The 11746-nt window shown below is 57.5% G+C and overlaps 1 protein-coding gene across 1 annotated transcript; it reads right to left on the bottom strand.

Annotated features, from left to right (window-relative positions):
- Positions 1-2775: 2775 nt before the first annotated feature.
- Positions 2776-9004, bottom strand: LOC147646762 (maestro heat-like repeat-containing protein family member 7). Its single transcript, XM_086873017.1, has 16 exons — positions 8146-9004; positions 7888-8046; positions 7553-7617; positions 7286-7435; positions 6949-7097; positions 6477-6624; positions 6040-6227; positions 5813-5950; positions 5416-5530; positions 5097-5237; positions 4729-4905; positions 4436-4591; positions 4171-4272; positions 3723-3825; positions 3386-3442; positions 2776-3101 (listed from the first exon to the last, which is right to left on the bottom strand). Exons 1-16 carry the CDS (start codon positions 8270-8272, stop codon positions 2902-2904), a joined length of 2175 nt encoding a protein of 724 aa, XP_086729143.1. The 5' UTR covers positions 8273-9004; the 3' UTR covers positions 2776-2901.
- Positions 9005-11746: the final 2742 nt, after the last annotated feature.

Raw genomic sequence — 11746 nt, forward strand, 5'->3', positions numbered from 1 at the left:
CCATCAGCCAACGCTGCCCTGCTCTGCAGGCTCAGGGCAGCAGAAGGAGCCCCCAGGGCTGCCGACGCAGCCGCAGCAGGAAGGGCACGGGGCCTTGCACAGAAGCTGGCACGGCCTCCTTGGGACACGTCCCAGCTGGTGGCCATTCTAAACCTGCAGGTGTGACACAGACAAGGAACGTGTGGGCCAGGGCACGAATGCTGCTCTGAGCCCTGGGGCCCGGCCAGCACTGAAATCAGCAGGTGTGGCAGAGTCCCCGCCAAGGCAGACCTGCCACCCCACCCGAGCCCTGGCAGTGCTGGCACTCGTCTCCTGCCCCAGAGACCTGTACCCCTGGGGGGCTTCTGTGCCAGAGGGCAGCCAAAGCCCACATCTTTTTAGAATTTTTCCAAAGCCTGCCGACTGTTTTCAAGGTTTTCTTCCTATTTTCTCCCTAGTGCACAATCTCCAGAAATTGTGCTTTTCCATCCTTTTGCATTTATTAAATTGACCTGCAATGACCAATCAATCAAAATCCTGGGAAAACTTGAACTTCAGGTTGAACCCGGGCAAAATATTTATCTCCCACACTTGAAGCCATGAATTGCCAAGTACTGTCCCCGCTGTCATACCCTGTCCCCTGTAGGTGTGCTGATGCCATTTCAAAGGGGTTGCCAATGAAAACCAGTTTGAAGATTTTTGTAGTTTCCACATTGGCATTCAAATCCTTGACTAGAAAAATCACATGTCAAAATTTCTAGGATTCTTCCATACCAAAGCTGTCATCTTCACCCTGGATTTTAGAGTGCCTGAACAGTCACACAAGGTTTGAGTTTTAGACACTACAGAAGAAGTCTTTGCTGTTGGGCTATACCATGACATCAGCATATAGTCCTGATGATTCCTTTAGGCAGGAGCAGCAAACACAAGAATGAGCCAAACAAGCTATTCCTGTGTTCTCATGTCCTGCACAGCAGTAACTGGGAATTCAAGAATGGATTCAGGAAGCAATGGGTGCACAGGGAGCCACAAAGACTTTGGGATGCTGAAATGGACCAGCCTGGTGCCTGTGCCTGGGCTGCACCGGGCTGAGCTCCAACTGGACGATCTAACAATGGCTGAATGGACACACCGTGGGCCACAGGAGACTCCTGCTCCCAGTTCTGTGAGCTACAATATTCATTTGTGATTCACCAGATGATTTTTTCATCTTTGCTTGAAATCCAGGAGAGGAAAAGGTCAACATGGAGAAGTGTTCTTCCAATTCTAGTGACAGTTGTGTCTGCACACCACCTGTGCCCATGGCAGGGTGGTTGGAAGTGGATGATGTTTATGATACTTTGCAACACAAAATGTTCTGAGATTCTGTGATTCTCCAAGTGGAGTGGAAAACTAAGCCATGTAAGTCCCTGCTTTTTTTCAGTGCATAATGCTTACTCCTTTGTTCCAATCAAGTCCAGGATTTTGTTTCATGTGTCTTTAAGGTGCCTGGACAGAAGAGAGGGAGGGCAGCTGCAGCACAGGGCTCATGTCCCATCAGAGTCTCTTACTCTCTCTCTCATGATGGCGCTGATGCCGCTGCCTTGGGACACCTGAGTGTGGAAGGCGAGCCCGCCCTCAAGCACGGCCATCCAAGTCAGTCAGGGGCACAGGCTGCAGCTGAAGCTGTCAAGCGTTGCTGTGAGGCTGGCAAATGAAGAGAAAGCCATTGTGGCCAATTCTGCTGAAGCCTTCTGCCAAACCAAAGGCAACTGTGCCCACAGCCTCCCCCGGTTTGGCACCCGGCTGCTGCGGACGCCTCACTGTGCAGGTGCCGACGTTGGGGCTGCTGCTGTTCCTGTGCACACTCTGCTGCTGTTCCTGTGCACACTCTGCTGCTGTTTCTGTGGGCTCCTGAGTCGCTTCAGCAGCAGCGACTGGGCAGCCCTGCTGGAGGAGACATCACCACCCTCCCCTTGGTGGCAGCAGCTCTGCGGACCCCGAGCTCTGTGTCAGGGGAGCCTCAGTCACAGCACCGTGTCCTGGGCAGCCGCGAGGGCCCGGGCTGGCAGCCAGCCCTGCCTCTGCCCACTGCCCCTTATCGCAGGCACCCAGTGGCCGTGGCCTGGCAGCACCCCCCTGCCCTGCATGTCCCCAGCCAGCCCAGCCTGGGCACACCTTGGGCTGTCTGCACCCTCCTGGAGGGGTGTTGTCCCAGCCTCGAGGGCTTCTGCTGCAGGCCTGGGAGACATTCTGGGGAAGTGCCAGGTCGGCCGGCTGTCAGGAAAAAGGTGGCTGCCCGGGGGCTGCTTATGCCCTCTGACACCCAATTCCTCAGGTCTTCCCACCGGTCCAGCCTTTCAGGGGCCTCCTGTCCCCTTTGGAGCCTCCAGCCTCCACACATGCCCCTCACGCCTTCCCACGCTTTTGTCCCGCCTGGGCCTCCACAGACCCTCATCCATTTACAGCCTCCCAGTGCCCTGTTCCCTCAGAGTCTCCCCCAGCGTGGACCAGCAGCAGCGCCACAGCCCCACAGGAGCTCCAGAGGAGCAGGATCAAGAGGCACCTGGGAGCCCTCAGCAACCCAGCCAGCACCACACGGGCACGAGGACACAGATGGCGGCGCTTCCTGGCTGAGACAGCATTTGTGCCTTCAGCAGAACCACCAAAGGCCAAGGGTTTCTGGCCATTTTCCCTGCACCACTGCATGCCTGGGCAGCTTGCTGAGCTGTGATTCCCCAAGTGGAATCACATTTTCCCCGCTTCCTCTATGCCCTGTACACCATGGGCAGCAAGATAAAGGTCTTGGGAAGTGACTGCCTATTATAATATATACTATATTTATATCCTAAAAGAAAATGAAAAGAAGAAAAGAACAATATTTAAGAAACAAAAAAAAATCTCTGCTGGTTCAGGTGGCCCCAGCAGACAGAGCCTGCCGGGTCAGTTGCCAGCAGAGCTCCAGCAGCGCAGCCAGCTGAGGCCCAACAGACGAGGCCGTGTCCTCCATGCCCTGCGCAGCTGAACTTGCAGGTTCTCCAAGATGGAATATCGAGCCGTCTCTACTGCCTGGGTGATGTAAAATGTTTGAATTGCCAGGTTTCCGATGGCAGGGCTGGTGTCACAAACCACGTTCTTAAGGGCTGGAAGAGAGATGAACAGAGCCACGGTCAGATTCCCAGACCTGCGGAGGCCCACGGAGAGCCCCCGGCCAGGGCCATCCCAGCCGGCTCTTGCCATGGCCAGCAGGGAGCAGGGACCAAGGGGATCAGCCCGAAGCTGCTGGCCACGAATGCCCCACGTGAAACCTCGGAGTGATCCACCCACGCCGCCCCTCATCCGCACATTGAGCAGAGACCTTCGCAGACAGTCCAGGACTTGCAGCTCCACCCAGCAGCCCCGCTGACAGCCCGCTGCCCTCACTCACATTTGTAAATTAGCTGCAGGTCTTCTTTCTGCCGCCTCAGGCGCCGCCCGGCCATCCCTGGGAACACAGAGCCTGTCAGGGCCCCAGCGGCACAGCTCCCTGCCAGCGGCGCTGCCAGCCCTGTGGCCACACGCCCTCCCGCCCCGGCAGGGCTCAGCCCGGGCCCGTGCCGCATCCTGACTCAGCGCAAGGGCACGGCTGCCAGAGGCCGGCAGCAGCAGCCCCGAGGGCAGGCGGGGCTCCAGGGCACCGGGCCCGGGTGCCGCTGCCGGGGCAGCAGTCGGGGCCGGGGCCGAGCTGTGGCGGGGCGGGGAGGGAGCCCGGGCTCGTGGCTCACCGATGAACCTGATGGCCGCCGCTCGCAGGGGCTCCTGTGGGCTCTGCAGGTACGGCAGGGCCCGACGCAGGTCCTCCGCCGCTCGGTTCCTGTCCTGTGCCAGCTGGAGAGAGCGGCAGGAGGGAAGGGTTGGCGCGGGCTCTGCCCCTCGGCCAGGCGCTGCCTGCCCGGCCAACCCTGAGGCCCGGCCAGCAGCCGCTGGCGCCGAGCTCTGCAAGGGGCAGAGGGCCGGCTGCTGCCCAGGGAGCCGCGGTGCCGCCCTGCCCTGCAGCCCCAGTGGATCGGGGCTCCATCGGAACCAGGCTCGGGACCACAGGAGCCTGAAGAAGAAGCCGTGCGGCCCCCGGGGGCGGCACTGGGCAGGGGCGCAGCTGCCAGCCCCACACACCGAGCGCTGGGGACAGCGGGCTTCTCCAGGCTGAGGCTGGGCCTTCCAAGCCGTCCTTACCAGGCACTCGGTGATCATCCACAGCTTCTTCTTTTTCACAGGTCTTTCAAGATCTCTCCTCTTCAGGAACTCGGCCGCACAAAGCAGCGTTGCCCAAGAAGCCTGGAGAGCAGCAGAGACCCGCAGATGGCCCCACAAGTCAGGACACAGGACCCGCCCGCATTCGTGTGCCAAGGCCAGGAGGAGGCTGCAGCCGGCAAGGTGCCAGGGCAGGAGGCGGCCGAGCCCCCTCCCCGGGTGACAGCAGCAGCCCAGGAATCCTCACCTCTGCCACCTGCTGGTTCTCGTCATGGCAGTGGAAGAAGAGAGGCAGCAGGCTGTGGTGCACGTGTGACTTCAGGGCCTTTTTTTCCTTTTCTGTTAGAAGAGTCATCAATGATCGGAAGAATAATATGGACACCAGCTGCACCTGGCTATTATCCTATATGAAAGGAAGGAAGGAAAAAAGACCTCAGCCCTGTCTGCATGGGGCTCAGCAGGGCGCAGGCCTGAGAATCCCCCGGGCACCAAGTGTCTGGGCAGCAGCCAGTGGCCTCGGCTGGGGGCACAGAGCCTTACGTGGTCAAAGAGTGGCAGGAGCGCCTCAGCCAGCTGCAGGGCAATGGGGCTGGGTATCAGCATGTCCTTGTCCAAGACGATAAAGCTGAGCACCATGACTGTCATCCTGACTATCTCTCCATCTGCATCCCACAGGAAATCTACAAGACTTTCAGTCAGGCTCCGCATTTTTTCAGCCTGTGTGGAAGACAAGTCTGTGAAACGCCACCCTGCTGCCACAGGGCCAAGAGGCCAAAGGCCTGTCCCAAAGCACTCAGGAAGAAGCAGGAGGCAGGAGAGCTGGCAGCAGCTGCCTCGGGGCCCGAAGCCCAGCCGAGCCCAAGGGACTGCGTTTCCCGGCGCAGCTTCAGCCACTGCCCACTTCTCACCATCGAGGGATCGTCAATCAACTTGAAAAGGGCCCTGAGCGCCAGGTGACGCTTGTCCCTGCTCTCGCTCCGCAGGTGCCTTGAGAAGATTTCCAGGACTCTGTTAGCGCTGCGTTCGCTCAAGTCCAGGTAGTCCAGGATCTGAAAGGCACAGGGCAGTGACAGGGGAGGCAGCCGGCAGGAGCCCAGAAACAAGACAGGAAACAGGGCCCGGGCAGCAGCACAAGGCATGGGCACCGTCCCAGGCAGCTTCAGCTATGAGAGGGCAGAGAGGTGGCAGGCAGCTCTGCAGGGAGGCACTTTTGGCCATCAGGCTCACCTCCACAAGGAATGCCAGGGCAGGCAGATCCCAGCGTGCCTCCTGTGTGCTGAGCAGCTGGAGCAGGTAGGGAACGATGCGGGAACACAAGGGGATAGAGGCAGACGACATCTCCCTGCCAGGGTGAAAAAGTAGCCCAGACTGTGAGCTGGGAGGACAAACATCTCCCAGGACTGATTGACAGAGTTCAGATCTTTGAGCACCATCCTGCAAGGATAGGGGACCTGGGCCCTTGGGGAGGTGACTCCTTGTGGGCACCCTCCTTTCCCAGCCTTTTCCAGTCTCCCTAGCCGTCCCTCGGTGACGAGGCCCTCTGGCCCACGACAGTGGGGACTGTGTTGGGCAACCTCAGCACGGGGCACAAATGCCAGAGGCAGTGGGGAGAAGGGGGTCTCACCTGGCCAGCAGACCCACGGCATAGTGGTGGGTGTCAGCAGAGAGCAGCTTGTCCCAGCCACGCTTGTGTTCCATTTCCACCACCACTTCCTCACGATGCATTTGGCACAGCAGGGACTTCAGGGCCTGCACTGCAAAGCTGTGTGCACAGCAAAGCCCAGGTCACGCTGGGAGCACTGGCTCGTGCCGTGGAGACATGGCAGGGACAGGAGGAGTGGGATAGAGCACCTGTTGGGGCTGATGGCAAGGCCGTGTTGCTCCTGGCATCCCTTCCAGAAGGCATTGAGATCCTCTGGCATCTCCAAAGTGCTGAAGAACACTTGGAAGAGCAGATGCACAAAGAGGCGGGGGAAATGCACCGTCACTACATGTGGGACGCAGGGCATCTGAAGGATCTTCCACATCAGCACAGTTGCCTGCAGAGGACAGAGAACCCTGAGACAGCGCTCAGTGCCGAGGTGTGCGGGTGGCAGGGCCTGAGTGTGGCAGGGAGCGGTCAGGGGAAACCCCTGGGGAGCTCCACGCCTGGTGCCCCTGAAGCTGCCCCTAGGCCAGGTTTCAGCCCAGTGCCTGAGGCAGGGAGATGCAGTTGGGGAAGGAGGAAACTGAGCTGCTGAAGAGGTGGCTTGCCAGGGGCTGAGCAAAGGCCAGTTGCAGAAACTCACAGCCAGGGCAAAGACACCCGTGTTGTCTCCATCAGAGGTGCGCGTGCTGTGCTCTGGCCAGTTCCCCAGCACATCGAGGACTATCCGGTATGCCCGCTCCGCTGTCCTGGGCGAGCACAAGATGGTCTTCCACATGGTCATAGCAGCTCTGCGGGGCGACAGCTCTGTCTCACGGGGGTCTCAGACACATCCCCGTGGCCTGGGCAGCAGTGGGGGGGAGCTGAGCTTGCTGCCAGCTCTGCCTCTGCCTGCTGCCCCTCGCCAGCAGCAGCAGCCAGGCAGCCCAGCCCTGTGGGGACAGGGCCCTGAGGGCCATGGCATGGCAGCAGGCTCGGGGACCGATGTAGCAGGGCTGGGAAAGGTCCCAGGTAGACAGGACCCTGGAAGTCTCTGTTGGTCAGACACCTGGGCCAGGCTGTGCAGGCTGATGGGCTGAGGAGCCCTGAGCCCTCTGGGCACGTGGGCCCCGTACCTGTCACACGTTGGGGCCACACGCAGGAGAGCAATGACCACGTCAGCGGGCTGTGCCTCGCTCAGATCCAGCAGGGTCCTGTTCAGCCTGTGCTCAGAGAACTGATTGGCCATGAGCCACTGGTGGATGTACCTCACCATGGCAGGCACCTGGAGAAAGCACAAGGGGAGACTTGGAAAGCTGCCACAGGGAGTCAGGAATGTCCCCAGCTTCCCCAGAGAAGTGCTTCCCTTCTCAGCACGCTGCAATGGCCTCAAAGGCTTCGAGTGATCAGCAAGCGTGGCTTGGGAGGCCAAGCGATCCCTGGAGGATCAAACCCTGGCCACAGGCTGCTTACTTGCTTTTGACTGTAAAAACCCTCCTCTACAAGCATATCCAGCAGGGCAGCAGTGGCCTTGGTGTTGAAGATGTATGAATAAGGTCTGAGCCCAGTGGCCATGGCGCTGGTCCCTTCTTCCCGAATTCTCTTGATGAAGCTGCAAACCAGCTGTAGGAGAAGGGCAGGAGACAGAAACATCGGGGATGTTCCATGGAGTGCTCGAGGCGTGCTGCTGGGCTGAGCAGTGCCAGCAGGCCCAGCCCAGTTGGGGATGGCTGCAGGTACCTGCGCTGTTCTGCGGAAGAGGCCACCGCCAAGGTCCTGCTCTTGTGTCTGGGCCATGGCTGCATCTGGCAAAGAGCAGCCAGAGCTGAGGGGCTGCGGGAGAGGCCGGAGAACGCAGCCCAGCCCTGCGATCCCCAGGCAGGGACAGCCCCGCGGATGCCCCAGGGGATGGAGCACGGCCACTGCTGGGGGGGCAGCCCCAGCCCCTCTTTTATGCTGTCCATGGGTGTGTCTCCACAGGACAGGGTGGGATGGGATGAGATGGGATGCAATGGGATGGGATGGGGCCAAGATGGCCGCAGGCACCAGCCCTGTGGCCCAGCTCTGCCACTCACCCTCCTCCAGCGGCCGGAACTGCTGCACCTCTTCGGTCTCTGGTGCTGGGGCAGCTCCAGGGCCTTCTTCCTCTTCCTCCTCCTCCTCCTCCTGCACCCAGGCCAGCTTGGGCACTCTTGGGGGTCGCTGCTCCATATCATCTTCAACACTCTCCCATCCTTTCCATAGGAACAGCACCAGGGGATGGCATGGCATGCAATGGGATGGGGCCAAGCTGGCAACAGGCGCTAGCCCTAAGGCCGAGCTCTGCAACTCACCCTCCCGTGGTGCCTGGAACTCCTGCACCTCTTCAGTCTCCTGTGCCAGGACAGCTCCAGGGCCTTCTCCTTCCTCCTCCTCCTCAACCCAGGCCAACTTGGGCACTCTTGGGGGTCGCTGCTCCATGGCAGGGACTGGATTTATAGCTACTTGCAGGAGAGATGGCTCGGAAAAGCTCCGAGTCAGCAAGTCCTGCAGTCGTGCCTGGAAGGCACCTGCAAGACTCAAGTCCGGGCAAGACGGCAGGACAGCGAGTCCTGCACTTGTGTCTTGAGGGCTCCTGCCACAAGGACAGGAGGCTCCTCGTCAAGGTTTGAGGTCTGGTCTCAAGGGCAGTGACTGCAGGGATGGGCGACACCTCGGAAAAGCTCCGGGTCACCAAATCCCACGGTCTGCCTTGAGAGAACCTTGAGAAGCCTCAGCAAGGCCACAGGTCAGCAAGTGCTGCAGTCGTGCCTGGAAGGCACCTGCAAGACTCAAGTCCTGGCAAGACGGCAGGACAGCAAGTCCTGCACTTGTGTCTTGAGGGCTCCTGCCACAAGGACAGGAGGCTCCTCGTCAAGATTTGAGGTCTGGTCTCAAGGGCAGTGACTGCAGGGATGGGCGACACCTCGGAAAAGCCCCGGGTCACCAAGTCCCACGGTCTGCCCTTGACAGAACCTTAAGAAAGAAGCCTCGGCAAGGCCACAGGTCAGCAAGCCCTGTGGTCTGGCCTCGAGGTCACCTGTTGGAATAACGCTTCGGAAAAGCTCCGGGTCCGACACAAACGAGTGTGCTGTGCGGGGGCTCCTCACAGCACCGCTCTGACGCGTCCTGTCCCGTCGCGTGCACCGAGCACTGTGGCGTGGTCCTGTCACCGCCAGCTCCTATGCCACCACATGTCACAAAGGGCCCTCTGACACCCTGTCCCTTTCCATCCCATGGTGACCATATGTCACAAAGGGCCCTCACGCACCCTGCCAGCTGCCCTGGTTCCCCCTGCCCCCATCCCCCCAAAAATGGCCCAGGTTGGGAGGAATCTCTTGCCCAAAGGGTCTAAGACAGCCCAACAGGATCTTTAGGAATGCCTCAAACCATCAGCCAACGCTGCCCTGCTCTGCAGGCTCAGGGCAGCAGAAGGAGCCCCCAGGGCTGCCGACGCAGCCGCAGCAGGAAGGGCACGGGGCCTTGCACAGAAGCTGGCACGGCCTCCTTGGGACACGTCCCAGCTGGTGGCCATTCTAAACCTGCAGGTGTGACACAGACAAGGAACGTGTGGGCCAGGGCACGAATGCTGCTCTGAGCCCTGGGGCCCGGCCAGCACTGAAATCAGCAGGTGTGGCAGAGTCCCCGCCAAGGCAGACCTGCCACCCCACCCGAGCCCTGGCAGTGCTGGCACTCGTCTCCTGCCCCAGAGACCTGTACCCCTGGGGGGCTTCTGTGCCAGAGGGCAGCCAAAGCCCACATCTTTTTAGAATTTTTCCAAAGCCTGCCGACTGTTTTCAAGGTTTTCTTCCTATTTTCTCCCTAGTGCACAATCTCCAGAAATTGTGCTTTTCCATCCTTTTGCATTTATTAAATTGACCTGCAATGACCAATCAATCAAAATCCTGGGAAAACTTGAACTTCAGGTTGAACCCGGGCAAAATATTTATCTCCCACACTTGAAGCCATGAATTGCCAAGTACTGTCCCCGCTGTCATACCCTGTCCCCCGTAGGTGTGCTGATGCCATTTCAAAGGGGTTGCCAATGAAAACCAGTTTGAAGATTTTTGTAGTTTCCACATTGGCATTCAAATCCTTGACTAGAAAAATCACATGTCAAAATTTCTAGGATTCTTCCATACCAAAGCTGTCATCTTCACCCTGGATTTTAGAGTGTCTGAACAGTCACACAAGGTTTGAGTTTTAGACACTACAGAAGAAGTCTTTGCTGTTGGGCTATACCATGACATCAGCATATAGTCCTGATGATTCCTTTAGGCAGGAGCAGCAAACACAAGAATGAGCCAAACAAGCTATTCCTGTGTTCTCATGTCCTGCACAGCAGTAACTGGGAATTCAAGAATGGATTCAGGAAGCAATGGGTGCACAGGGAGCCACAAAGACTTTGGGATGCTGAAATGGACCAGCCTGGTGCCTGTGCCTGGGCTGCACCGGGCTGAGCTCCAACTGGACGATCTAACAATGGCTGAATGGACACACCGTGGGCCACAGGAGACTCCTGCTCCCAGTTCTGTGAGCTACTATATTCATTTCAAAGGTGAGATAACCTTTATAAAGTACATAGTGGAAAAAGTTAAAATTTTTGATATTGTGTTTTACCTTAAGATTATTGTTTCTACCTTGTATGATTCCATAATCCATTCAGTAATTCAAGGAATACTGAACAGAAAGTAACTATAATAGCTCAAAAAAATGTTAACCAAATTTGAGAGAGAGTGGAAAAAACTTGATGCAGCACAAGAAATGTTAAAGAAATTAGAAATGGAAATAAAGTGAATGCAAAAAATGAGATTATTGAGAATATAGAAAAAATACTAAGATTCAAGTTGGTTTTTTTTAAAAGCATGAATCAATGTGGTCAAAAAGAGAAATGCGGGATTGCAGTAAAAGGAATTGATTTGTCCTAACTAAATAGTAACTGTTATTGAAGTTATTATTCGAATCAATCAAAAGAATCAGTGTTACAAGGCAGATGCAGCGCTTTACAGATGTTACATGTTAAAATTGAGGTACAGGATGTAGTCTGGAAGATAAGTGATGTCCCAAGATGAAAATGGCCTTGAGATAGACTGTCGCCCTGAAAACTCAGCTTCTGAGCTTGCTGACATAGTTTTCTAAGGACTTTCCCAGGAGAGTAACTGTAAACATAGATATGTGTACATTCTTTCTGTTACACGTCTTGTGATGGGCATCTCTCATGGCCAGTGCAGTGAGAAAGTGTTATCCTGACCATCCAATCCCTGGCCATGGTCAGAAGCCTATAAATCCTGGGAGGAAAAATAAATTCTGCACTTTCTTTCACCACACCTCAACCTGTGTCCGTGTGATCTATTCATCTTCAGCGGTAACATCTGGGGAACCCCGACGTGTCTTGCACGTGTGTTACAGGGTACTGTCTAGCCTGTGGCTATGGATGGTTTTGGGCTTTCTCTCAGCGAAGGCCTGGTTCTGGAAATATGGCATGCGGTGTCTGATCAGAGAGGGATTGATGTTTCATATGCTGACTTTCAGCGATTGTGTGAGTATGGGAGAATTGAGGGGTTTTTCCCTGTGGTTGAAGCGATTTTTTCACAGTCAGCTTGGGACCCTTTAGGCGATTCCCTGATTGAGGCTCTGCTGGTCGGTTATGAGCCCCGGCTGCTCCGGCTGCTCGGGATCTGGCGAAGGTGCGACGGATTGAACGGGGCCGCCGCGGGACCGGTGGGTGTGACCCCGCCTCGACCGGCGCCCCGGCGGTGTAGGCCCAGGGCGGGGTTGGATCCCTGCCAGCAGGCCGTTGGGAGCGCTGCGGACCCAGGGGGTGTAACGCCGCCTCGGCCCATGCCCCGGCGGTGGAAGCCCGGGGCGGACTCGCCTCCTCCGTGTGCCCTCCTGGCACAGACCGATGGGGGGGTG

This window comes from Cyanistes caeruleus, unplaced genomic scaffold, assembly GCF_971803275.1.
Source record: "Cyanistes caeruleus unplaced genomic scaffold, bCyaCae1.hap1.1 HAP1_SCAFFOLD_80, whole genome shotgun sequence".
Classification (NCBI taxonomy): Eukaryota; Metazoa; Chordata; class Aves; order Passeriformes; family Paridae; genus Cyanistes; species Cyanistes caeruleus.